Below are 26,051 nucleotides of genomic sequence, written 5' to 3'. Positions count from 1 at the left end.
TCAACTCAGTCAAATAAGGTTAATCTTAGTTGTGGAAAGGGGGGGGGGAGGACAGCGCCCTTGGGAAACTCTGACTAGCCAAGCCAATGTAAATCTTTAACAAACTGTGTACCAGAACATTTGTTTATGGCTTCTTATACCCAGGGCCGGACTTAGGCCCCTGCAACCTATGCGATCGCAGTGGGCCCCGCACTTTCATTGTCTTAAATTAAACCATTATAAATTATATTATTATTTAGATTATTATGATTATTATTAGGGTATCCACGACTTCCTGATTTTCCAGGGCCTCCTGTAAATCTTCTGTAATTGAAAAATATATCAAAAAGTCCTGGAAATCTCCAAAAATAATTAAAATCTCCGGAAAATTTATAAAAATCTCCTGAAAAATAAACAAAATTGTCATCTTTCATTTAATAAAATTCTATTACAAAGACGAATGTATTTTCAAATACAAAATCTTAAATTTTGACATTATGCTTATCCCTAAGGAGACTGGGCCCCTCACAATCCATTTTGCATTGGGATCCGCAATCGTTAGGGCCGGCCCTGCTTATATCTACATATAGACCTAATACATTAGCAATACATTGGTGTGTATAAAGAGACAGTTAAAAAAAGCTCACGAACAACTGCGGGGACATATATTTGAGACCCAAAGACAAACCCTTGCCAAAGACAGATGACCCCTGATCGAACAGCTGGTTTATGTGCTTTCGATGCAGTGAACTACGGGTTTACGTGGTGAAGTTCAATACCTTCGCTCATCCTTAGGCCTAACACTTTTCTACGTTTAGTTACTACGCAATGAAGTAGGCCGAATTAGGGCAATATTTCATTGGCCCATGTTAGGCAAGGTAGATTCAACTTGGTCCAAACAAGTTAGTTTTTAAGGTTTGTATATGCCAGGCAAAGTTTTCGATTTCTTTAGCTGGCCCATGACTGGCTAGGTTCTGATTGGTCCATACAAAGTGAAAAGTAAAGACCCTGCCACCCATACTGCAGATATTGTTTTATTCCCAGGTTTAACGAGGATGTCATATGGTCAGCACAACGACCAGTCGCCTTAACTTTCATTATCTAAATTTAGGTTACTGAATAAGTAATTTTGCTAAAAATCCAGTCTTCACTGAAATTCAAACCCGGGACCTCTCGATTCGGAATCCAAGCGCTTTACTAATCAGCCACGCCACCAAATTGTCCCATAGCGCAGAACTACAGTGTCATGTAGCCTGCTATTATTTTGGAAGAACAAAAAAAACTAGACAGCATTGATCTAGATAATGTTATAGACGCCCTTGCTGCACAGAAAGATCGACTTGATGCGATATTGAGATTTGTCACTTGTGCTTTATCTCGCCAATAAACAAGGGGCATTTAAATTTTTTGTTAATTTTACTTTTATACTGTTCTAATTGAAATTTAGACTTGTACATTATCTTATGTCATGATGTCGAATGTTAAAATGCAGGGGCCCTTAAAAAAGGTCAAGCCCCCCCCCCCCCGGTCCCACCGAATCTACGCCACAGTAAGGACCACTGGCCCATATGTACATGTGATTAAAAATATGCACAGAACTAGGTAACGTTACACGTATTTGTGATAGGTATCCTTCTACAATACATACAGTCGCTCTGCCAAACAGGAGCAGAGAACTCTTATCTTTGCATAATAACGTCTGCTCTTAAAGAAGATTTAAAAGCAAATACATTTCTTTTATTAAACTGGCAAAGCGAACTGTTGCTCTCAGTAAGAAAAGGTATGTTTTATATGATGTCTGTGTTTCTTTTAAATAATTGTTATAAATAGTATAATCTTATATTTTTGATTAGTATGTGTTTAAAACATAGATTTGGTTATCTTATACATTAAAGTCGTTCCTACATAATTAAAGGCATTACGTCCAACGCGTATCTTATAATTAGTGACGGGCTATTTGTTAATTCCTTTTTTTTTTCGGCTGATTGAGGCAACCCGTTTTATGCTCTAGTGGCATTATGGAATATGAAGCACTTCTATGGATATATTATAGCATGGGGAATAAGAACTGTTCCTTTATCTTTTTCTTTCTGAGTATTTTATTAGGTTTTGGTTTTGTATCTATAAATAATGTTTTAGAGCAGTGATTCCCAACGTGGTTTAAACTCTAAATAGACCCCAAGGGGGTCTACAATGGCTTTAAAAGGGTCTACAAAAGTGAAAAAAAAATGGGGGTCTATAAGATGTAAACGGGGGTCCACGGTAGTGGATCTAATTGAAAAAGGTCGTGATTTTAATTTCAATCTTACAATATAGAAATTTACAATGATCTCATACAAATATAAAACAGTTTTACCTTTTTATGGGTAATCCTTTTAAAATTTAATCATATTATTCAAATGAAAAAATATTTTGAATGTTAATATCTCGTTTAAAAAAACATAATTAAGTCTACAGAGAACTCATATTTAACATGAACGAATTTAAACATGAAATGTAAACAGTAGTGGATTATTTTTTATTTGGCTTCTTTCCTTGTCAAACTTATAAATAATGCCTATGTGTCTTTTATCTAACTAAGTTTTAACTATTGACACTATGAAACCACCTAAGCTGGAGGATCATTTGAGACGATTCCATCTTTTTAAAATGGATTAATATTTGAAATACTTTTGAACAATCATTAATTAAGTCGAGAAAAGACCTACAGTGGACAAAATCTTTGTTTTGACATAAAAAAAGGTGATTTATGACTGGCTATAAAACACTTTTTATCGGCATATGGTCGTTTTATTATGGGTCAAAAAAATCCACAATCAGGTTATTTTTTGGCGAAAACTGATAATTGAAAATAAAGGCGAATCAATGTTTAATGTTTCGAAAAACAACTTTAAAGAAAATGGCTTTGACTATAATATCAGTAGCGACGAATGGAGCACCTTTTATGGTAGGGTCCTACAGTGGATAATTTAACTGGAGTGTTAGTAAATCATCTAGTTATCTGATGACAGCTAAAAAGTGGTAGCTTGCATAGTACTGTAATAGTTCTATTTCAATCAGTTACCAAGGGAAGTTACACTAAACGACTCATTAACTACACAATAACTTACTCAAATATGTCTAGAAAATGGCATAAACGTTCACCCGTTGCTCCTTCACACCGAAGTTCTTTGATGGTCGAAAATGTTTTGTTTGACAAGATTTGATTTTCTTTTTGACAATCTCTGATTTCTTGGATGCGGACTAGGTGTCAAAATCGGTCTTGGCATTTGTATTTCATCCGGCCCATACATTGTATATTATTTGATGGACATCGAAAAATTCTGGGAACCGCTGGTCCGGTGTTTTTATGTATATTTGATACTATATTTATTTATTTGTCTCTCCAGATTTAATGATTTTACTAATGGTGTTACTGTAGTCAAATATGAAGAATCTTTTGTTATAAATCTCACTTCACTATTTCGAGTCTGTTATATTTTTATTTAGCTAGCATGAGACGACGCAGACAGGGGACACACACTCTGGTGTAGGTCTAACTGTGATTCAATATATATTTTTTTTTGAACGATTTTCACTGTAGATAGACTGCATCGTTTAATTCCAATGTTTATATCTGCTTAGACTTTTGGTCTAACAATGCTCACACGTCATGGCAGCTCAAAATACACCCCCGCTTCCTGCCAAACGTAACCCGAAGGAGCAACCAATGACATCCTTGTTCGCTAGTCACGTGGACAATCCATCCAATGACCTAATTTTAAGAATGCAACAGCAAATGTTTGACTTCTATTCGAGTTTCTCGAAGACTAAGGTAAGCAAGAACCACAGAATCATATTGATAGAATAAAACATCCATTAGATAGAGATAGAGATATCATCCCTTTCTTCTTATTATTATTATAGCTTTTATATAGCGCTCAGAGCGCTTTGGTCCAATCTCATTTGTGGACCAATAGGGGGGAAGGGGGTATCTAGGTTTTCCGTGCTGCCTTTAGGCGCTCAGTAAACACAACTCTGCCCGAGTCGGGTGGCGAACCTCGAGCCCCCTTCTAGGTAGCCAAGACAAGCCAAGTTCGAGCGCACTTAGCCTCTCGACCACGCTAAAAAAAAACCATTAGATATTATAAAAGTAGTGTTGTTTTTTTTTTTTTTGTACTTTGGGAATATAAAGATCTGCAACATTTTGAATGGCTATACCAAAATAGCCCAACTATCTAGACAAGAAAAAATATTATATTTTCTGAAAAATACATAAAAAACAGTTTTTTTTTAATGGATTTTAAAAATTGCTATCCGGTCTGGTACTGTTGCATTTTGATCAAGTACACTAAGTCGCTATTGCAGATAGGTTGTTTTCATTATACCTTTCAACAAAGCCATTATGTTCATCTGTCCGATTCATGATGGTGTGTGAAAAAAAAAGACAGAAAAAATTGTTATAATGACTGAAAATGGTAGTGACCAGCCTACTTAATGAGACTTGTCCCACCTCTCTACAGCCACTACAGCCCATACGGCGTACACTCCAAATGTGGGACATATATATATATCCTCCACCCTGTAAAATCTCACTCTGTCGACGGTTTCAAAACAAAAGTAAACAATGAATTGAATACAAAATAAATAGGCCCTAAATAAATAAATGAGTTATGAGTTCCTATTATTGAGTATGTTTCCTTGTTATGTTGACGTTTCTCAGAGGTCCATTCTCTTTAATGACATATGTAGGAAATGGGGGTTGAGAGGGTATCTGGGAGAAGGTTTCTTTGCTGCGCTATGACAGACACTCAAAAAAACACAATAAAGCTTTTAAGTTATCTCAATAGTTTTTATCCCTAGAGATGTTGGCCAAGTGGTAAATAAAACAAAGGGATGGCTGCCTGGTCGTGCGGTTTGCACGCTGGACTGTCGTTCAGATTTATCGATAGTCCCGGGTTCAAACCCTGCCCGCTCCCATCCCCCGTCGTCCTGAGGGAGGTTTGGACTAGGAAGTAATTATCTTCAACTCTGAAGGAACATCCGAAACATGTCAAACAATTTACAAGGGAAATTCCATGTCGAGTCTCTTCAGTGTTACCCGAACTGCGGTCCAGGTACCCTAGTGTTTCGCGAAGCCTGAATAGGTGTTCCGCGGTACCCTAGTGTTTCGCGAAGCCTGAATAGGTGTTCCGCGGTACCCTAGTGTTTCGCGAAGCCTGAATAGGTGTTCCGCGGTACCCTAGTGTTTCGCGAAGCCTGAATAGGTGTTCCGCGGTACCCTAGTGTTTCGCGAAGCCTGAATAGGTGTTCCGCGGTACCCTAGTGTTTCGCGAAGCCTGAATAGGTGTTCCGCGGTACCCTAGTGTTTCGCGAAGCCTGAATAGGTGTTCCGCGGTACCCTAGTGTTTCGCGAAGCCTGAATAGGTGTTCCGCGGTACCCTAGTGTTTCGCGAAGCCTGAATAGGTGTTCCGCGGTACCCTAGTGTTTCGCGAAGCCTGAATAGGTGTTCCGCGGTACCCTAGTGTTTCGCGAAGCCTGAATAGGTGTTCCGCGGTACCCTAGTGTTTCGCGAAGCCTGAATAGGTGTTCCGCGGTACCCTAGTGTTTCGCGAAGCCTGAATAGGTGTTCCGCGGTACCCTAGTGTTTCGCGAAGCCTGAATAGGTGTTCCGCGGTACCCTAGTGTTTCGCGAAGCCCGAATAGGTGTTCCGCGGTACCCTAGTGTTTCGCGAAGCCTGAATAGGTGTTCCGCGAACTTTTGAAATAATTAACGAAATAGCCGCCACGTGATTTAACCTCTCTATAAAAAAAAGTGTTTCGGTAAATATTTAAAATGTGCGAAATGTTCCTTTAAGTTAAGGAAAAGTTTGGGAACCGCTGCCTTTAGTCAATAAGTAGCTTAAGTGAAGTGCGATATATTGTAGTGTCGGTTGACGTGAAGACACCGAATATAGATACAGATTTTAATTTCATCTAACTATTTCAACAGCGTCCATATTGGAAATGAAAAAAACTATATAGACTTACACTAGGTCTGAGTAGACACCTGAAATGTCGCACTTTTGTTTGATCCCCGTATCTAAAGACTTTCGCGTTTTTTTTTTAATTTTTAAGTTCACAATGGCTGGCTGATTGGGCAGTAAGCGCTCTGGACTGTCCTTGGTTCATACCCTGCCCGCTGCCATCTCCCCTCGTTCTGCGGGAGCTTTGGGCAAGAATGTATATTATCTTCGACTCTAAAAGAACATGTAAAGCATTATTACCAACATTTTACAAAGAGAATATTTACATAGATGTTTTTGTTTATTTCACAGAAAATCTCCTCAAACTCTGACCTCTCTGTGTAAGAATTTTTTTTATATATATATTGTTGTTATAATAGCCTATGAGTATAGACATCATGTTGTTATTTTAAGTAGAAATAGAAATCAACACTTAGCTATCTATAAAACGCTTCTTAAATTGTCCCTGCAGGGCCGGTCTTAGGCATAGGCAAACTAGGCAACCGGATAGGGCTCTAATTGGTGAGGGACTCGCACAGGACTCAAAACAACTTTTTATTTTTAGAGAAGAAGTAGCTAAACTTGTGTCCATTGCTATTGTTGGCGTATACCAGCATTGCATGGTTTGAAATCAACTGCGTAGTTTTATTTTTTCGGCGTTTATTTTATTTTTTTATTTTTATATTTCATTTGGAGACACCACATTCACTTCGCCTAGGGCCTCCCAGTCAACAGTTCAAGCTCTGGCCCCCACATGTGGCTCTGATATTGGGCCATGCGGAACTCTTTTCGCTGAAGGAGCTAAGACGCTTAAACCTTAAGACCTATGAATGAGAGGGCATGTCATGCTCGTAGAAGGAAAACTCTGAATCCACACCCTCGATGCTATGCTGCTTAAACCCGAAAACAGCTTTGAGAATCAACCCTGAGAAAAAACCAGGAACTGATGACCCTTTAGTAGCTTTTAGCACACAGTGCTTACAATCCTGAAAGTTCCTGGTCCCTAACTGAATCAGTTATTGCTTTCATTTGTACCCAACAAGCGCTTAGAGGGGACATCGTTCTAACCATAACCAATAAATAAATGGCAGAGTGAAGGGGTCACCTTAGGATGAAGCGATTGGGGCCCCACGACTTAAGAATCTTCCGTAGCACTGATATGACACTCGCCCAGGGCGACACGCACTGCTTACCCCGCCTCAACAAAGTGTTACATCTGTTGTGTTTATTATAAAAAGCATCGAGTCTCATAATTTTTTATTTTTTTTTAAATAGAGCTTATATTGAGTGGAACCGCACTAATTATTTTCAATCAATCGTGTAATTAATTTTAAGTAGGGTCTAATAAATGTGTGGCATTAGACATATTTTTAATCAAATGTTTTTGTTTAGTGCAATTTTCATGCGTCTAGAACACCCAGTACGTTACTGTCCAATCACATTGGTTGACCAGTTGGTGGGAGGGGAGGGGGTATCTGGGAGAAGGTGTCCGTGCTGCCCTTCATAAGAAAAAAAAAACGTTTTTCGAGTCTGAATGCGGGTTTCGAGCCTGGTCTGTTGGTTATCTACTTTTTTGTGCTGGCCACACGACTCTATTGTCAGCTATTAACCTGATTAACTTTGCATCCACTGGTCTACAAAGTGCTTAGCATTCACGATGGTTTTCTTCTAATATTGTTAATTATCAAGCTTGAAATAAAGCGAATTTTAGCACAGATAAATAGAACCTATAAATAAGACGTTACCTCCTTACAGTCACCTGTTTTTTTTATCTAACTGTAGGCGTAATCCAGATCAAGATATAGATCTGCTGCTCTTAGGCAAAACCGGAAATGGAAAAAGCGCTCTGGGAAACTCTATCTTAAGAAGGGATGTCTTTGAGAGCAAACCATCAATGGCGTCTGTGACAGTGGATGTGACCTATGATGTAGACGAGTGTAACGGAGTTAAGATTAAAGTCGTGGACGGACCTGGAGTTGGCGACACCAGACTTGACAAGGAAGAGGCAGTCAAAGATATTCTAGAGAAAATAGCCAAGACTATTTCCATCAATCCACAAGGATATCATGCCTTTCTGCTTGTACTAAAATACGGAACTCGCATGACAGGCGAAGAACTGGAAGCAATACAGTTCTTAAGGACAATATTTGGTGACCTTTTCTTTGGCAAATTCTGTATAATCGTCATGACCTACGGAGATCTCTTTGATGCCTCGAACTCGACTTTTCAAAAATGGGTCGCAGATCAAAATTGTGCTATTTTTAGAGAGCTGTTAAAACAATGTAATAACAGAATAGTTCTCTTTGACAACAGAACTACTGACGAGTCCAAAAAGCAGACGCAACTGAAGAAACTAATCACGATGATTCATACACTTAAAAAAGACAATTGTCGTTATGCTGATGAGCACTTTCAATCAGCCCAAACGGCCAGGGAGGTGTTACTTCTTGAAGCTGAAAAAGATTTGATTTCTGAAGATGTAATGTCGGAAGCTAACCTGATCTTTTTAAGATTTCAGCAAATAATAAACAGCGTAGAGCCCGCTCTCTGCGCAGAATCTCTCAGGGAATTGTCAGACAGAGCTAACGCCCTAATCTCAAAGATAAAAGAGAAAGATAAAGGTCTGGGAGTGTTGCATGAGCTTGTGAGTCACGTGGTTTCTCTGGACACAACAATCAATGACGAAATCAAACTATCGGCTAAACTAGAAGAAGAAAGAGCCAGGTTGAGACAAATCATAGAGGACGAGGCGTTGTCTCACGCTCTTGTTTTAAAGATGGAGCAGGAAGAGTTCATGAAAGGACGAGCTCGAGATGAAGAATATACCAAAATTTTGGAGGGGAAGTTAGCGGAAATGAAAGAAAAAGAGGAGACCTGGCGAAAGGAGCTTCAAAAGTTAGAAGAAAGTCTGAAAGCTCAATGGATTTTAGGGCATAGAGATTTGCAAGCTCTAGGGAACGAGATACAGAATCTGAAAGCAGCTCAAGTGAAGAAGATGAACACAAAGATCAAAGGTGGAATAATTGCAAAACTTAGATCGAAACTTGTAAAATCTAACGAGAAAGGTACAATAAAATAAACCAAATGTAATGCATTCACAGTAGTTATCTCACATACCGATGGTTTGTTAAAGAGACTTTGCAAAAATACATGTGTCTTTAGTTTTGTAACATATTTACGAGTCGCATTTCATTGTGAATGTTACAAGGCGAAACGAAAAAGATGAAAAAGAACATAGTTTAAAGCTTCTCACAAGTCATTTACCAGCATCACATGTAAAATCCTAGAACACATAATATGTAGCAACATCATAAACCACTTAGACAAACATTATGTCCTCACACCATACCAACATGGCTTTAGGAAATATAGATCATGTGAAACACAACTAATAGGACTAATTGATGATTTTTCAAAAGGTTTAGATAATAGTGAACAAATAGATGCTATCTTACTAGATTTTTCTAAGGCTTTTGACAAAGTTCACCACCATAGTTTGCTTAAAAAATTAAAATATTTCGGCATTAATGGTCCACTGCATCAGTGGATTAAAGACTTTCTGATAGGGAGAGAACAAACTGTAATAATAAATGGCTCTAAATCAACACCGATAACAGTAAACTCAGGTGTACCTCAAGGTACAGTCTTGGGTCCACTACTATTTTTAATTTACATAAATGATTTACCAAATTGCATTAGTTCAGGAACAAAAGTCAGATTATTTGCAGACGATTGCATAATATATAGAACAATAAAAACAACACAAGACACAGATATTTTACAAAGAGAATTAGATGAATTACAGAAATGGGAATCAAATTGGAGCATGTCTTTCCAACCAGAAAAATGTCAGTTGTTAAGAGTAACAAAAAAACTAAAACAAATTAATTCCACTTATCTTATTCATGGCAAACCAGTATCACAGACTAAAAACGCAAAATACCTAGGTGTTATAATAAATGAAAAACTATCATGGAATCCACATATTGATGAAACTACAAAAAAATCAAACAAAGCATTAGGATTTATTAAAAGAAATTTCTATAAATCAAATAAGAACATAAAACTAAAATGTTACTTAACCTTGGTTAGGCCAATAATAGAATATGCATCCTCCGTTTGGGACCCCTCAACTCAAGAAAACATTAAGAAACTGGAACAGACACAAAATAGAGCAGTGAGATTCATAACAAACGAATATTCACATTTGACTAGAGTAACACCTTTAGTAAAATCACTAAATTTAGAAAGCCTTCAGGACAGAAGGCTCAAAAGTAAAGTAGCAATCATACATAAAACACTGAATCATAATCTTCAAATACAAAAACAAAATTTAATAAAATACTCTGAAAGACACAAAGATAAAGGCACATTCCTCGTCCCATATGCTAGGACAAATTTGTACAAATACTCCTTCTTCCCTAGTGCTATTAGAGCATGGAATGGGTTGCCTGAGCTAGCCAGGAAAACCAGTGACTTGGCAGAATTTAAGTCATTGGTTAATATGCATGACTAAATGCATGACGCGTAGGACGTAATCATCTTCTTTTTTGAAGTAACGTCTGTATTATATAAGATAAGATAAGATGATTCAACCATCATGATGCTTGCTTCAAATACATTTCCAAAAGAAGTAGCAAAATACGTATCATTATAATAATTAAAATTTCAAGCATGAGCCAATCGTTACAGAAATATGACTTTCTAATTCTACACTATAGTTTGATTTTCAACAACGATTATGTGGGGTTTTTTACGAGAGATGAATCAGGAACTATTTGATGAGATCTTTTTGTTTTTTCGTTGTATCTTTGGTTCATCAACGTATCAATGTTTTTTTGTCTCTAAAATATCTAATGTCATCTCTGTGTTATGTATGTGTTTTGTCTTAATGACATTATTTACGTATAATGTATGCTTTGTCTTTAAATTAGTCTGCTTTTTGTCTGTGTCAACTATGTCTTTAAACTAGTCTACTTTATCTCTGTGTCAACTATATCTATAAATTAGTCTACTTTATCTCTGTGTCAACTATGTCTTTAAACTAGTCTACTTTATCTCTGTGTCAACTATATCTTTAAATTAGTCTACTTTATCTCTGTGTCAACTATATCTATAAATTAGTATACTTTATCTCTGTGTCAACTATATCTATAAATTAGTCTACTTTATCTCTGTGTCAACTATGTCTTTAAACTAGTCTACTTTATCTCTGTGTCAACTATATCTATAAATTAGTCTACTTTATCTCTGTGTCAACTATATCTATAAATTAGTCTACTTTATCTCTGTGTCAACTATGTCTTTAAACTAGTCTACTTTATCTCTGTGTCAACTATATCTATAAATTAGTCTACTTTATCTCTGTGTCAACTATATCTATAAATTAGTCTACTTTATCTCTGTGTCAACTATATCTATAAATTAGTCTACTTTATCTCTGTGTCAACTATATCTATAAATTAGTCTACTTTATCTCTGTGTCAACTATGTCTTTAAACTAGTCTACTTTATCTCTGTGTCAACTATATCTATAAATTAGTCTACTTTATCTCTGTGTCAACTATATCTATAAATTAGTCTACTTTATCTCTGTGTCAACTATGTCTTTAAACTAGTCTACTTTATCTCTGTGTCAACTATATCTATAAATTAGTCTACTTTATCTCTGTGTCAACTATATCTATAAATTAGTCTACTTTATCTCTGTGTCAACTATATCTATAAATTAGTCTACTTTATCTCGTGTCAACTATATCTATAAATTAGTCTACTTTATCTCTGTGTCAACTATATCTATAAATTAGTCTACTTTATCTCTGTGTCAACTATATCTTTAAATTAGTCTGCTTTATCTCTGTGTCACCTAAGCCAAAGCGTCCTTGTTATAGAGTCCTTTTTATATAAAAGAAACATTTTCGTCATATCTGTGGGGCATTTTCTTGTTATTTTTTTTTCGGTAAAGGGGGGCTATAATTTTTATTAAAGAGTAAAATGAGTAAATTTTGTTTAAGTGAAAAAAAAAGCTTTTTATTTACATACTTATTTCATCATCTATGATATACATGCACAAGACTAAATGAGTTTACAATTTCAATATAGCTTTGTATAATTATAACCATTTATGATTATTTTCATTTTAAACTTTGTATATACCTGTATATATCATATATTTTGGTGAATATTATATAGTTATTATGTATAATATATGCAGATAAAATAATACCTTTCATAGACTATAATCGTGGCACGTAATGTAAAACTATGTTACAGAGAATAAATGAGAATGGAACAAATTGCAAACATCATGGAAGAATTATATTTCTCTTTGCTTTAGTGAAGGGAGAGGCTGATATTATTTGTGCCCTCTGTTTTTCACATTGTGTATGAAATAGTGAATAAATATCTTATTTGACAAACTTTTATAATGTGTTAAATGTGTGTCTAAAGTAAGTGCTTTTTATAAAAGCCGAACCCCATTCTTAATGTCACAGGATGTATTTCTTTGTCGAAGGGGCTAAAAAATATCACTATATGGTTTTTCTTTCTGCAACGCCGTAGATTCTCATGCAGATATTAAATATCTTTAGAAATTCAAATAATGAAGATTCTTTAATTAAAAAATACAAAACTTTAATTCAGGAACTAGTGTCACTCACAATAAACAAAATGTACAAATGAAACAGTATTAATTGAATAACTTCTTCAGAGCTCGTTAGCAAATAAATTCAAACAAATATATGAATTGTACAACTGAAATTTATGCGACTTGTCTCTTTAAGTTCCATCTAACAACCTTCCTGTACGAAATCCTGTTTACAACCTTCTTCTAAGACAGCGGTTCTCAACCTTTTAAGCTCTGCGACCCCTTTTTACAATCCCCAACTCTGCCGCGACCCCCCCCCCCCCGAACACACACAGCACTAGAGGAATAAACAAAAACAAACTATTTTTTGTTGGTCTTTGGCGACCCCTGGCAAATCGTCAATCGACCCCCAAGGGGGTCTCGACCCACAGTTTGAGAACCCCTGCTCTAAGAAATCTTCTCTACAACTGACGAGCGCTTAACTATTTCCCTGCAAGCCACGCTCCCAATGACGTCCGTTAGAACTTTCTGGAAAAAAGTCGGAGCTAGTTGCTAAGGATACTGCCGGTACTTAGATTGAACTAGTGTGCTAAGTGACACTTAAATTAATTCTGAAAACTTTTTTTTTTTCATTCTGCAAATACAAGTGGCCAACGCGGAGGTAATAAATGTATCTAGTGTATACAATATTTCGGAAGTTACCCTAACCCCAAACATTTACTTTCAGCTTTCGTTAGAACTTTGTATAACATACATTTCTAAATCATACACAAAACTATAAAAAATATATCTATATGTATTCAATATCTGTTTGTTTGTTTTTCAAAATTGTTATCAGTATAAAGATATATTTTTATTGTTAAATCAAGAACCGAGAAAGACACATTTTTCTATTTTGAAATAGAGTACAAACGCACAACCATAATCTTCGAATACAAAAACAAAATCTAATAAAATACTTAGAAAGACAGAAAGAAAAAGGCACATTCCTCATTTCGTATGCTAGGACAAAGTTGTGCAAATGCTCCTTCTTCCCTAGTGCCATTAGAGCATAGAATGGGTTGCCTGAGCTAGCCAGGAAATCCAGTCAGTTTACAGAATTTAGGTCATTGGTTAATATGCATGACTAAATGCATGACGCGTAGGCCCGCGTAGGACGTAATCTTCTTATTTAAAGTAACGTCTGTATTATATAAGATAAGACAAGATAGATTTATTGTCATATATAAATGAGGGGAGGTTATGTAGATAAATATCCTAGAGAGATTGTTTATTTATATTATACAGTCATACTATTTAGCTATAGAACTCTGGAGGTTATGGAGACATATATCTTAGAGAGATTGTTTATTTATATTATACAGTCAAACTATTTAACTATAGAACTCTGGAAGGTTATGAAGACATATATCTTAGAGAGATTGTTTATTTATATTATACAGTCAAACTATTTAGCTATAGAACTCTGGAGGTTATGGAGACATATATCTTAGAGAGATTGTTTATTTATATTATACAGTCATACTATTTAGCTATAGAACTCTGAAGGTTATGGAGACATATATCTTAGAGAGATTGTTTATTTATATTATACAGTCAAACTATTTAGCTATAGAACTCTGGAGGTTATGGAGACAAATATCTTAGAGAGATTGTTTATTTATATTATACAGTCATACTATTTAGCTATAGAACTCTGGAGGTTATGGAGACAAATGTCTTAGAGAGATTGTTTATTTATATTTTACAGTCAAACTATTTCACTATAGAACTCGATGGTTCTGTTTATAGATCTCTCGAAGTTATTGTCTTTGGCAGGTGGTCTTTGTAGCTAGTATGCAAAACTTTAAGATGTACCCAGGAACAGGATGTGGTATTGAGTGGCACATATCGATTGGTTAGGGGGGTGCAACTTCGAACCTCGACTCGAAGTTACCTGCGATTGTCGAGCGCACATAGGCAGCGCAAATAATGTTTCTACTTAGACCATCCCCTGAACACGTGTACGCAATAGAGATTGAACTATAGTGTACTGAGACAGACGGGCTATACAATAGCAAAGCTTATCTTAACTCACTCTGTCTAACTGTCTGCCTGGTAAAAAGTATGTACGCGCTGTTCTCAATCCACATCCATTCTCGAATCAAGTTGAAACCTTGCACAACTATTTATTGGCATAGATAAGATATGAATCTTTTAAAAATATTAACAAATTAAATTAAATTGATTTGTGGTAATAAATTATTTTGTTTCATATCAAAAAGGAAATTAATCTTTTAGTAATCACAAATACGGCTAAATATGTAGGATATCGTTCCTTTAGATAATTGAACACATTGTTTCTCCTACAGCCATCGTTGGATCAAGTGGAAACTTTAAACAATTCTGTTTGTACGTAACGAATTAGTCAACCTATAATTAGTAATTAATTATTTTCATATTGTTTAAGGGAACTAACTTCTACATTATTGAGAGATATAGATGTACTAGCGAAGTTTTTTTTTTACTTTGATAAGCTTAATTTTTTTAAAGTTTAAATCAATTCACTGTCTGTCTGTCCGTCTGTCTGTCCGTCTGTACGGCAAAAAGGTTGTACACGTTATTTCTCCAAAACCAAATCTAGGATTAAGCTGAAATTTCGCATAATTATTTCTTTCTTTTACCTGACAACACAAGAATCAATTTAAAAAAAAAAAAAAAAAAAACACTAATTAGTTAATTAACTATTGATAATTATTTTCTTTGGTTTCTTAAAAAGGAAAGAAATTGTACTTAACAGATGTGGTGGTCTTCGTGGAATTATTCTAATTGACGACTCTCAGTGAGCATTTTTTTATGTATTTAAAAAACGATCATGTACTCATTCTTAAAGATACGCCCTACTTCTCTCCCCTTTCCCAACTTACCCAGATAAGTAATAGGATTACTATTTTTTTTCTAAATAAAGTCGCGTGTCTATAAATTCTTAATAGTCCTATAGACTAGTTTGTAAATTTAACCTTGAAACTAGAGCTCCCAATAATCCTATTAGTCATAACAATCATAACTTAAAATCTTACTTAAAAGTACTAAATTTTTTTTTTTTTACAACAATTGTACGCGGTAAAATAATACAAATACTAAACACGATTACCTCCTCCCTTATCGCTTGCTCCTATGCATTGACAGCTTAACTTCTGAATTACTAAATATAATTAAATCTCAAAGTAGGTCACATTTATGGAGAAAATTTATATAAGTAATTTATAAAGGATATAAGGCTTTTATTATTTCTTAATCGCTTCGCTTTTGACGGCCATTATTATTAAGGGTTCATAAACCCTCCCCAGTCCTCGCTTTTACGCTCGTATAATCTTGATTCTGTGGTGTACATACGTGGAGCAGACATTAAAGTCATAAGAGAACGATGAAGTAACACATCTCTCTCTCTCTCTTTCTCTTTCGCTTTTTCTCTCGTTTTCTCTCTCTCTCTTTCTCTCTCTCTCTTTCACTTTTTCTCTCGTTTTCTCTCTCTCTCTCTTTTTCGCTTTTTTTCTCGTTTTTTTTTCTCTCTCTAGCTTTCTCTCTCTCGCTTTTTCTATCCCTTGCTTACTCTCTCTCTCTCTCGCTTTCTCTCTATCTCTCGCTTTCTCTCTCTCTCGCTTTCTCTCTCTCTCTCTTTCTCTCTTTCTCTCGCTTTCTCTCTCTCTCGCTTTCTCTCTCTCTCTCGCTTTCTCTCTCTCTTTCGCTTTCTCTCTCTCTCGCTTTCTCTCTCTCTCTCGCTTTCTCTCTCTCTCGCTTTCTCTATCCCACGCTGTCTCTCTCTCTAGCTTTCTCTATTTCTCGCTTTCTCTCTCTCTCTCGCTTTCTCTCTCTCTCTCTCCCCCCTAAATTAAGGGGCACTACGCGGTCAAAACGTCGTTCAATTTCTTAAATCCAGACCCACCTTACTGATTTTCAAATGTATTTTATTCTTCTTCCCTGTCTTTCTATTGTTAGGATGTATGGAGTTTCTAGATTCTTTACAGTTACCTTTTCTTGATTTATAATATTCAGATTTTCCGTTTCTTTGTGTGGGTGTGTGCATAGCCTTCCAAGAAGTTAGGCGACAGTAAGCGAGTTAAACAAGTCAGTAGACAGTTAGATCTACTGCAATCCACTATACACAATGTCTGTTTATAATTGAACCGATGTTGGCATATCACTTATCACTGGGTCATATCTTTGTTTAGCAATAAGGTAATACCTATATCATTTTATGTCATGTTTTTATACAGAGCTTCGCACAATTATTCATTAATATAATAATTCATTTATATATGTAGTTCGTCCCTCGTGGTTCGATGATGACCACTTTTGTTATCCATGGGGGCTGAGGGCTTTGCACTGGGGTTTTGTGCCTCCTCATGTGGCAGGTGAGACCTATGTAAGGGCAAGTTCTTTCCCTTTAGATATGTTTTGTTATTTGTTTTTAACCCTTAAGGCGCGTGTGGTAGTTTAGCCTCCATTGTTTAGGCACTCATTGTAAAACAGCTCAGCACTTTAAGGGTTAAAGGATTTTTTTTTTATTTTGCTAAATACCTATGTATAAAAAAAAAAACAAGCAAATTATAAAATATCCTTTTTTTAAAAACCAAAGCCTAATAAAAACGAAAGTAGCGGAAGGTTCTTTTGGGAAATCCCGTTTACACGTCATACAGGCAAGGGCTGTTAAGTGATGTACAGCTATGATGCAGTGTGATGGAAGTTTATCCTGCACTGAAGTCAACTGTAGATGTTTGTTAGATTTCAATCAATTACTCAGCAAGCGTTTGGGTTTCTTGTTCGGGTGTATTCAATGTAGTTGAACAACAGCAAAAAGATAACACACATCTATTTTAACAAGTGAAAAGATGTGGCTAACACTGATGAACAATGAATAGTACGTTTAATCCAAGATGTCACAGATGCCATTATAGATTTATTTGTATATTTCACATTTAAAAGCTTGTGTGTAAATAGAAATATAAACCCTTAACTGAGCCTCAGGAATTACCCCACAAATCTAGATCCTTGACAGCGCCTCAGGTTTTACCCGAGACGTAATTACGATGTTGCAAATCTATTGGTTGATTTGAAAATAAATAAAGACATTTTAGCGCCAGAGAATTGACGAGAGTAGAAAGAACGCCAGTGGATGAAAGAATTTCCTGGTAGACAGTCGCGTATTTTAAGAGCTCTGATTTAAAGCCTTTGTAATATTATTTATGCTTGTTTGATCTGTAACTTGTACATAAGCAGTACTTACGTTTTATATTTAAATAAAGTTCCAGAGTTGTGTTTAACAAAGAATCTTTTATTGTGAATCCTAGATCGTCATTTATTCAACTATTTTAATTCAAGTGAAATCCCCGGCACCACAACGCACGTTGTGACACAAGAAAAGGCCACAGTCAGAGTCTCTGTCAAATAAAACACGTCTTTACCCAAAGAGAGTCCTATCGCTAACTGATTTTTCCAGTTTCTAACCCAAAATATTCCAAGCGTTCAATATACGTCTCCTATGGTGCGTCTCTAACTAACTAATATAAACTAGGTGCCTAACAGCAGTGAGGCTCAAACTACTACCAGCATGCAACATTCGGCCCGTGAAACAGTGTTTTTCAGCCCATCGAAAGTAATGCCCATAGTTTAGATTTATATCTCATTAGATCGGCTTCATTGAACTTTTTTTTTTTGGGGGGGGGGCGGCTTTGATCGGGCACGTAACCAATGTGTATACATTTTACATTGAACCCAGGCTGCAATCAAGTAGGGCACCGCTGTCTAAGTGAAGTTCGTGTGTTATTTTTTTTCTTGATCTCATGTGTTCATTTATTTAATCTATGTGTTTATTTATTTATTACAGGTATTCATATCTTTATTTCATGTGTTCATTTCTTTATCTCATGTGTTCGTTTCTTTATACCATGTGTTTATTTATTCTTTTCGTGTGTTAAATTCTTTATCTTTTTTATCTCGTTTTTTTTATTTCTTTATCTGATGTTTCCCTTCCTTTATCTCGTGTGTCCCTTCCTTTATCTTGTGTGTCCCTTCCTTTATCTGGTGTGTCCCTTCCTTTTTCTCGTGTGTCCCTTCCTTTTTCTCGTGTGTCCCTTCCTTTATCTGGTGTGTCCCTTCCTTTATCTCGTGTTTCCTTTCCTTTATCTGATGTGTCCCTTCCTTTATCTCGTGTGTCCCTTCCTTTATCTCGTGTGTCCCTTCCTTTATCTGGTGTGTCCCTTCCTTTATCTGGTGTGTCCCTTCCTTTTTCTCGTGTTTCCCTTCCTTTATCTCGTGTGTCCCTTCCTTTATCTCGTGTGTCCCTTCCTTTATATCGTGTGTCCCTTCCTTTATATCGTGTGTCCCTTCCTTTATCTCGTGTGCCCCTTCCTTGATCTTGTGTGTCCATTCCTTTATATTTTGTGTCCCTTCCTTTATCTGGTGTGCTCCTTCCTTTATCTGGTGTGTCCCTTCCTTTATCTGGTGTGTCCCTTCCTTTATCTGATGCGTCCCTTCCTTTATCTCGTGTGTCCCTTCCTTTATTTTGTGTGTCCCTTCCTTTATCTCGTGTGCTCATTTCTTTATCTTATGTGCCCAAAGGTCAATTTTGTACTTTGTTTTAGAAAAAGACGTATTAGTATTTGCATATTTTATTTTACGCCCTCTCACAGGACCATTATTACTCCCTGGCTCCAATCTTCTGCAGGACGAGAGAATACTGCGCGAGCTGTGTTTTTTATGCGGGAGCATTGTAACTATATGGGAGACGCGGTTGTTGTGCGTTAAAGCGCTTGGTTTCCGAATCGGGGGAACCGGATTCGAATCTTGGTGAAGACTGGGATTTTTAGGGCATCACTGAGTCCACCCAGCTCTAATGGGTACCTAAAGTAAAGTTAGTCGTTGTGCTGGCCACCTGACGCCCTCGTTAACAGTGAGCCACAGAATATCATACAGATGACCTTTACATCATCTGCCCTGTAGATCGCAAAACCTGAAATGGGCACTATGCTTTACTTACAACTGATTCGTCTACTTGGAGCTAGCTTGTAGCAGATGTTAGGCCATAGAAAGAGATGCCCTTTACATCAACTGCCCTATAGACCATCTTATAGGGGAACTTTTTTTTCGTACTTATTGTAAAAATATAAGATAAGAAGATAAGACAGTTAGGAGAGCATATCACTTGGCCAGGCAGCTTTACAAATACATTGGTATTCAATTGTAACTGCTATTGTAACTATATAAATATGAATTTAAAGGAAAAAAACTCTATAAGCTCAGTGGTGTAAAACTATAAGTGGTATTTAAACTGAGAAATGTGTAATCGACCAAAATACATTCACTATCAGGACTTCAAATATCTCTCCTAGAAGTTTGCAAATCAAGAGCTTCGAATATTGATTAAAGATAAAGACACAAACATTTACAAAAAGATAAGCTATACACTTTTCTTTCTCTCATGTGGATTAGTTTCCTGACATAATGTATGAGTTTGATTATGATCGATCGCAAAGTCAAACGCATACCTTTGCATATTGCTTTGGTTCTTTTAATTAAATGGATCAGACAGATAAGATTGTTTGAATGACCGTGATGTCTTAGCGTTGCTTAAGAATTCAGAGAGAGAGAGAGAGAGAGAGAGAGAGAAAGAGACATAGAGACAGATAACGAAAAGTAGGAGTGGCCAGTGTTGTTAGATCTGTATTCTAGTTTTAATAACCTGTTATAAATCATATTTTTTTAAAAATCTTCACAGGTTGTGTAATTTTTTTTTTAATGTCGGCAGAAGTAATTTGCTTCTGTCTTTTGTTTTTATGTCTGAAATTTGCAGGAAAAGTAGTACTTAGCAGAAGACTGTCTTTGACTTGGGAATTTGACGAACGTTAATGTCTTTAAAAAGGCTTCCTAATCCTCTGGGAATCGTGAAAAAGTTATGTTATATACCTTAAACAATTATAAAATTTGAATACCAGCTACTTGTATTACACAGTTAACTCGAGTATTATTTATGTAGACAAACTTCAAACAATGACTCCGAGGCTGAAGCGCGAGGTCCCTTTAAGAGTAGGGCGACACGCCGTGACAGCATCTTAGCCTACTCATTCGCCGCTTTTCTTTGGAATCTTTTATTATTATACTTATGATTGTTATAGAATTATTATTATTAAAGGCATAACCGAGAATTTATACTATGGCGCTGCCAGATTAAAAATGCGGTACAGAGAAAAAAGATTTATTGTGATCTTCTTAACATTAATCTCCCATTGTCCAGTGAGGAATTTTCTAGAGATGTGGGAGGTCTCTCATAGAACCACCCTCTGATAGAGGTAACAAGAATCTTCTAGGGATGTTCAAGGCCTTTAAGGCATCTGCGAGGTCAGCTGTCTCTACCAGGGGCCGGTCTTAGGCATAGGGCCTCCAATTAGTGAAGGCTTTGCACTCATGAAATAGTAAACCGTGTCCTCAGTGTTATTATTGAGGTATATTAAAGTTTTTAATACATTGTCTCTATCCCAGTGGCGTAGCTAGGATGGGAGGAGGAGGGGAGAGAATTTGAAAATCCCCCGCCCCCCCCCCCCACTTGAGGGGGCCCCTAAATGAGTGTTTTTTACATTAAAAAATTAAATATTACGCAAAATGCTAGGACCCCCAAAGAGGTCAAGCCCCTGGGCCTCCAAACGATGGAAAATTCCTAGCTACTCCCCTGCTCTATCCCCTTGGCTAATATAACAACAGGATATATTGTCAGTTAATTTCCATTGTAGTTTAATTATAAAGCTGAGTTTTCATATTTTTTTTTAAGTTTTTTGTTAAATGTTGTGGGATTATGGTACTGTGACTTGAGGATTGCAGTTTTTTTTCCCTCTGTTTAACCTAAATCTAGTCGATTAAAATCCACTAACTTGAGAGTTAAAATTTGTATGTTCCAGTTTAGTAGGTAACTAGTTGACTTCAGAACCTTTGCTAGTGATTATGTATTTTAAGCAGATGCATTGTTCTCATCTGTATCATGTGTCAAGGTCGAAGTGTTAACATAATTTATTTCGCAACTACTATTAAAACTAAGACTCGCGGTGGCTGAGCTGTAAAGCGCTTGGCTTCCGAACCGAGGGTCCCGGGTTCGAATCCTGATGAAGACTAGGGTTATTAATTCCGAGATCTTTAGGAGCCTCTGAGTCCTTCCAGCTCTTATGGGCATTTGTTGGGGAAAAGTAAAGATGGTTTGTCGTTGTGCTGGCCACATGACACCCTAGTTACCCGTGGGCCACAGAAATAGATGACCTTTACATCATCTGCCCTATAGATTACAAAGTCTGAAATGGGAACTTTTTTACTACTTTTAAAACTAAAACGCTTTAACTATATAAGATCATTCTTTGGATTTAAACAATTCGTGCATGGTTTTGTCTTATCAACAGTTGCTGAAGCGAAATACTTCTCACAATACCAATTTTTCATCCAACAATCAATGAATTCAGAAACTCCTAAACCTCTTCCGAGATCATACTCTAGAAGTAGTGCTACAGGTCAAAATGATGACCAAAGTATATACAGAGTATCAGAACTGGAAGAGAAGGTCCGCTCAGAGGAAGAAGAATTGTTACAATATAGCGCTAGATTTTTCAATCCTGAGGTACGGCACTCATGTAACTATCTTTAGTAGTACTATGTAGAATTTAATTTATATTTAAAAAAAAATACAAAACAGATATTTATAACTAGCCGGGTATGACCCCGTAGCCCGCGGGCCTTCGTTTGTGCATCACTGACCTAGTGCATTGGATTTAGATCTATGTCAAACATGACGAGATGTTCCCTTAATACGTTTGAAATTTCACACGAAAATGAAAGTAGACTATGACATTACATTTCAACAGTTTACCCACCATCATGAAAAATATACATACTGTAGTAATGGGTTAAGCGGGTTTGTTAAAAAGTTTCGTTCTTCACTAGTGATAAATTTAGGTATTTAATTTTTTATTTTTATTTTTAGGGTCTTCAGCTTGGCAAGGGGCGACTTAACTTACCTTAGGTTCACCGCTAGTATTTAAGAAACATTTATGTCAAATTTGATCAAGATTGGTCAACTGGTTTTGATTTCTATTCAGGACATATACACACGCAAACATACTTACATACATACATACACATACGTAACAATTAGTTTTATATTTAGGTAAAGGTGAAATTATACTAAAACATATTTCTAAGCAACTTACAATATAAATAACATTTAAAGTATTTTAAAATATTTTTTTTTATTCCGATATTCAGTCAGAAACATCCGACAACGTATACATTACTATGAGAAATCTTAAAAAGCAAGTATTTTTATCGTCTTTTTTTTGTTTTAAAATAAATAGTATAAAATTTTAATTCTTTGTCCTTTGAAAAACAAATATTTGTTTTGATTCTTACTATTCGATATAACTTTTATTTCAGAAATGTGGCCGTGGAAACTCTCGATCTTTTGCTTATTGGAAAAACCGGAAACGGGAAAAGCGCCACTGGGAATTCCATCCTAAGAAGCCAAGCGTTTGAAAGCAAGCCATCTTTAGTTTCTGTCACCACAGACGTTACTTATGAAATCAGTGAATGGAACGGAGCCAAAATAAAAGTGGTGGATGGACCTGGAGTTCAAGACACAAGAATGAATGAATCTGAGGCCACGAAAGATCTTCTGGCTGCTGTAGCTAAGGCCATTACTCTGAGCCCTAAAGGCTACCATGCCTTTCTGCTTGTTGTCAAGTATGGAAGTCGTTTCACGAAAGAAGAAATTCGGACAGTTGAAACGTTGAAAAAAGTTTTCGGAGACTTGTTTTTCAGGAACTTCTTCATTATAATTATGACTCACGGCGATAAGTTTGAAGAAGAGCTCAATACAGATTTTAACAGCTGGTTACAGCAGCAAAACAGTAAAGAATTTGAAGAGCTTTTATCGGCATGTAACAACAGGGCAGTTTTATTTGATAACAGAACCAAAGATGAAGCCAAACGAAACCAGCAAGTAAAGAATCTTTTTGATGTCATTCAAGCTCTCAAAGAACAGAACTGTCGCTACTGTGACGAGCATTTTAAGACCGCTGCCGCATCTAGGGCAGCTCTGTTGGTTGAGGCTGAGAAAGATTTTATTGAGGACGAGATAATGAACGACGCAAGCTTCATTTTGCAAAGACTTCAGCTCATTTTAACTGACATCCAATGCCATAAGAGTACTCCGTTCTTACAAGACTTAAACGAACGAGCGGAGTCTCTTTACATCAAGCTCAAACAGAAAGACAAAGGCACAGGCGTCCTCAGCACTTTGTCTCAACACGTTGAGTCAATCATAAACACAATACGAGATCAGATCAAGTTTTCGGAAAACATCCTAAAAGAAACGAAATTGTTACGACAGAAAAGAGAAGAAGAGGCCAAAGCGCACGCCGAAGAGTTGAAACGGCAAAGAGAGGAGTTCAACAAATGCTACCTTGAAGGCAAAGCTCAAGAAGAGAACAGAATCAAACTGTTACAGGAACAAATAGAGCAGATCGCAAAGACCAAAGAGCTCTGGAGCAATCAGGATAAGGAAATGAAGTCGAAAGCCCAAAAAGTGCGGCAGACTGAACAAGAGAAACTGAAAACTGTTGGCGAAAAAGTGAAAAAACTCAAAAATGATCAAATTAAGTCAACCAATGAAAAAGTCTCAAAAAGCGTTTTTAAAATATTAAAGCAAAAAATATTTCAGAAAGGTGGGAACCAAAAGTAAATCTTTAACTATATGCATAGACCTTTAAAATTTTTGTTGGGCAGACGTACGGTCAATCATTCATTCTTTTGCATATGAACTTATTATAAAAATAAAATAAAGTAGAACATTAGTTAATAGTTTACTAATCTACTGTATTCGAAAATATTTATTCTATTAAACAAGGCAGTTTCAATTTATGTTTTATCTAGAATACATAACTGATAGAGGCTCAGTTTTGACGAGGCTAATTAATTGTTCCCTGTAACGTTGATAGGAAACACTTTTGTTCTTGTTTATATTTAATTTTTATCTCTCAAACTTGTTTTTACAAAGCTTATATCAACTCTGTCTGTCTGTCTGTCTGTCTGGTAAAACAAAATTGTACACGTTATTTCTCCGACACCCAATCTCAGATCCAGATGAAATTTGATAAAATTATTTCTTTTACCTGACAACACAAGAATCAATTAAAAAAAAAGATAACTTAATAGTTTATTAAATATTGCTAATAAAAATATTTTGTTTGGTATCTCGAACAAGGGAAAGAAATTTTACTTGACCGAGGTGGTGATATAGCCTGAATTAGTCACCTTTATAGGTCACTGCTCTAAATTGAAACAAACAATACATAACCATACAATATGTTTTAGTCATAAGTACCTCACTAGCAGAGTGGTTAGCATCACTCCCCCCCCCCCTCCGTTTTTGATGCTTATAAATAACAATCACTGGAAAATGCACCCAAATATCCCTTCTTTTCTCCCCCTCCCCTCTCTCATTTTCCTAACTGGTCCAGATAGGATCGTAGCGTATTGAGAAAGCTAAAAGCATTTAAATAGTTCTAAACAAAAACAATTGGTAAAAATATTATTTCTTCATCGTTCTCATTTTTATGTTGGAGTGTTCAGATAACTAGACAAATATATGAGATGAACTGCGCAGTGGTTTCCAAATCAGGGAGCTCTCCGTATAGTTTTCTTTCTATTGGGGTGATTTGGGGCCAGTGTCTTATACGGGCCTCTTGGTAAAGAGAGCAGTTTTGGAGAACGTGGTCGGCATTCTCTGGTGATACTCCACATGGACAGATTTCACTGGTTCCAATTTTGAGCTTCCGGTACATATGTTGTCTTATTCTGTTGTGTCCTGTCCTGAGTCGAAAGAAAGACGTTGATCTTATCGGGATAGCTTATAATAAACATCATCTTTCTTGTGATTTGGATGAGAGCTCGACCAATTCTTATTTATTTGTAAATATTATTAATAGCATAGATTTATTGTTGTTAGTCTAGAACTATTACAAATTTAATTACATGACTGATCTAAACTTATGAATACAATTACACTTCGTATAAGCTTTGTGTCTCTTTTTTTTATAGTGTTTTTCTTGTTATTAAATCCTTTTTATTGAAATAAAACATACTTATAGTATATATTCTTATAGTTGTTTTTAGAAACTATATGCCAGGGGTTCTCAGCCTGTGGGTCGCGACCCCTTTGGGGGTCGATTGACGATTTGCCAGGGGTCGCCTAAGACCATCGAAAATATGGATTGTTATTGTCTATTCTTCTATTGCTGTGTGGGTGGGGGTCGCGGCAGATTGGGGGATTATAATAAGGGGTCGCCGAGAAAAAAAAGGTTGAGAACCGCTGCCATATGCTAAACAGTCGATAACAGTTGGGAAAAGGCTGTAAACATTGCCAGAGACCGATCGAGACAGTCTACGATGCGGAAATCGGCGACTATCACGGGGACTCAAAAACCTAACA

At 36.3% G+C, this 26,051-nt stretch overlaps 1 protein-coding gene across 4 annotated transcripts; it reads left to right on the top strand.

Moving 5' to 3' along the window:
• Nucleotides 1–1,588: 1,588 nt before the first annotated feature.
• On the top strand, nucleotides 1,589–25,712 carry LOC106050183 (uncharacterized). Of its 4 annotated transcripts, none has more exons than XM_056013956.1 (4): nucleotides 1,589–1,759; nucleotides 21,970–22,184; nucleotides 22,829–22,875; nucleotides 22,997–25,712. In XM_056013956.1, exons 2-4 carry the CDS (start codon nucleotides 22,020–22,022, stop codon nucleotides 24,300–24,302), a joined length of 1,518 nt encoding a protein of 505 aa, XP_055869931.1. In that variant the 5' UTR covers nucleotides 1,589–1,759; nucleotides 21,970–22,019; the 3' UTR covers nucleotides 24,303–25,712. The 4 variants fall into 4 exon arrangements, with proteins under 4 accessions (XP_055869931.1, XP_055869927.1, XP_055869930.1 ...); XM_056013952.1 differs by lacking the exons at nucleotides 21,970–22,184; nucleotides 22,829–22,875; nucleotides 22,997–25,712 and adding exons at nucleotides 3,604–3,793; nucleotides 6,277–6,305; nucleotides 7,747–10,991 and having other exon boundaries at nucleotides 1,595–1,759; XM_056013955.1 differs by lacking the exons at nucleotides 21,970–22,184; nucleotides 22,829–22,875; nucleotides 22,997–25,712 and adding exons at nucleotides 3,563–3,793; nucleotides 6,277–6,305; nucleotides 7,747–10,991 and having other exon boundaries at nucleotides 1,595–1,759.
• The last annotated feature ends 339 nt before the right edge of the window (nucleotides 25,713–26,051 follow it).

Source organism: Biomphalaria glabrata, chromosome 16, assembly GCF_947242115.1.
Source record: "Biomphalaria glabrata chromosome 16, xgBioGlab47.1, whole genome shotgun sequence".
Taxonomy (NCBI): domain Eukaryota; kingdom Metazoa; phylum Mollusca; class Gastropoda; family Planorbidae; genus Biomphalaria; species Biomphalaria glabrata.
Note: the sequence above shows the minus strand (reverse complement) of the source record. Positions and strands in the feature narration are given on the sequence as shown.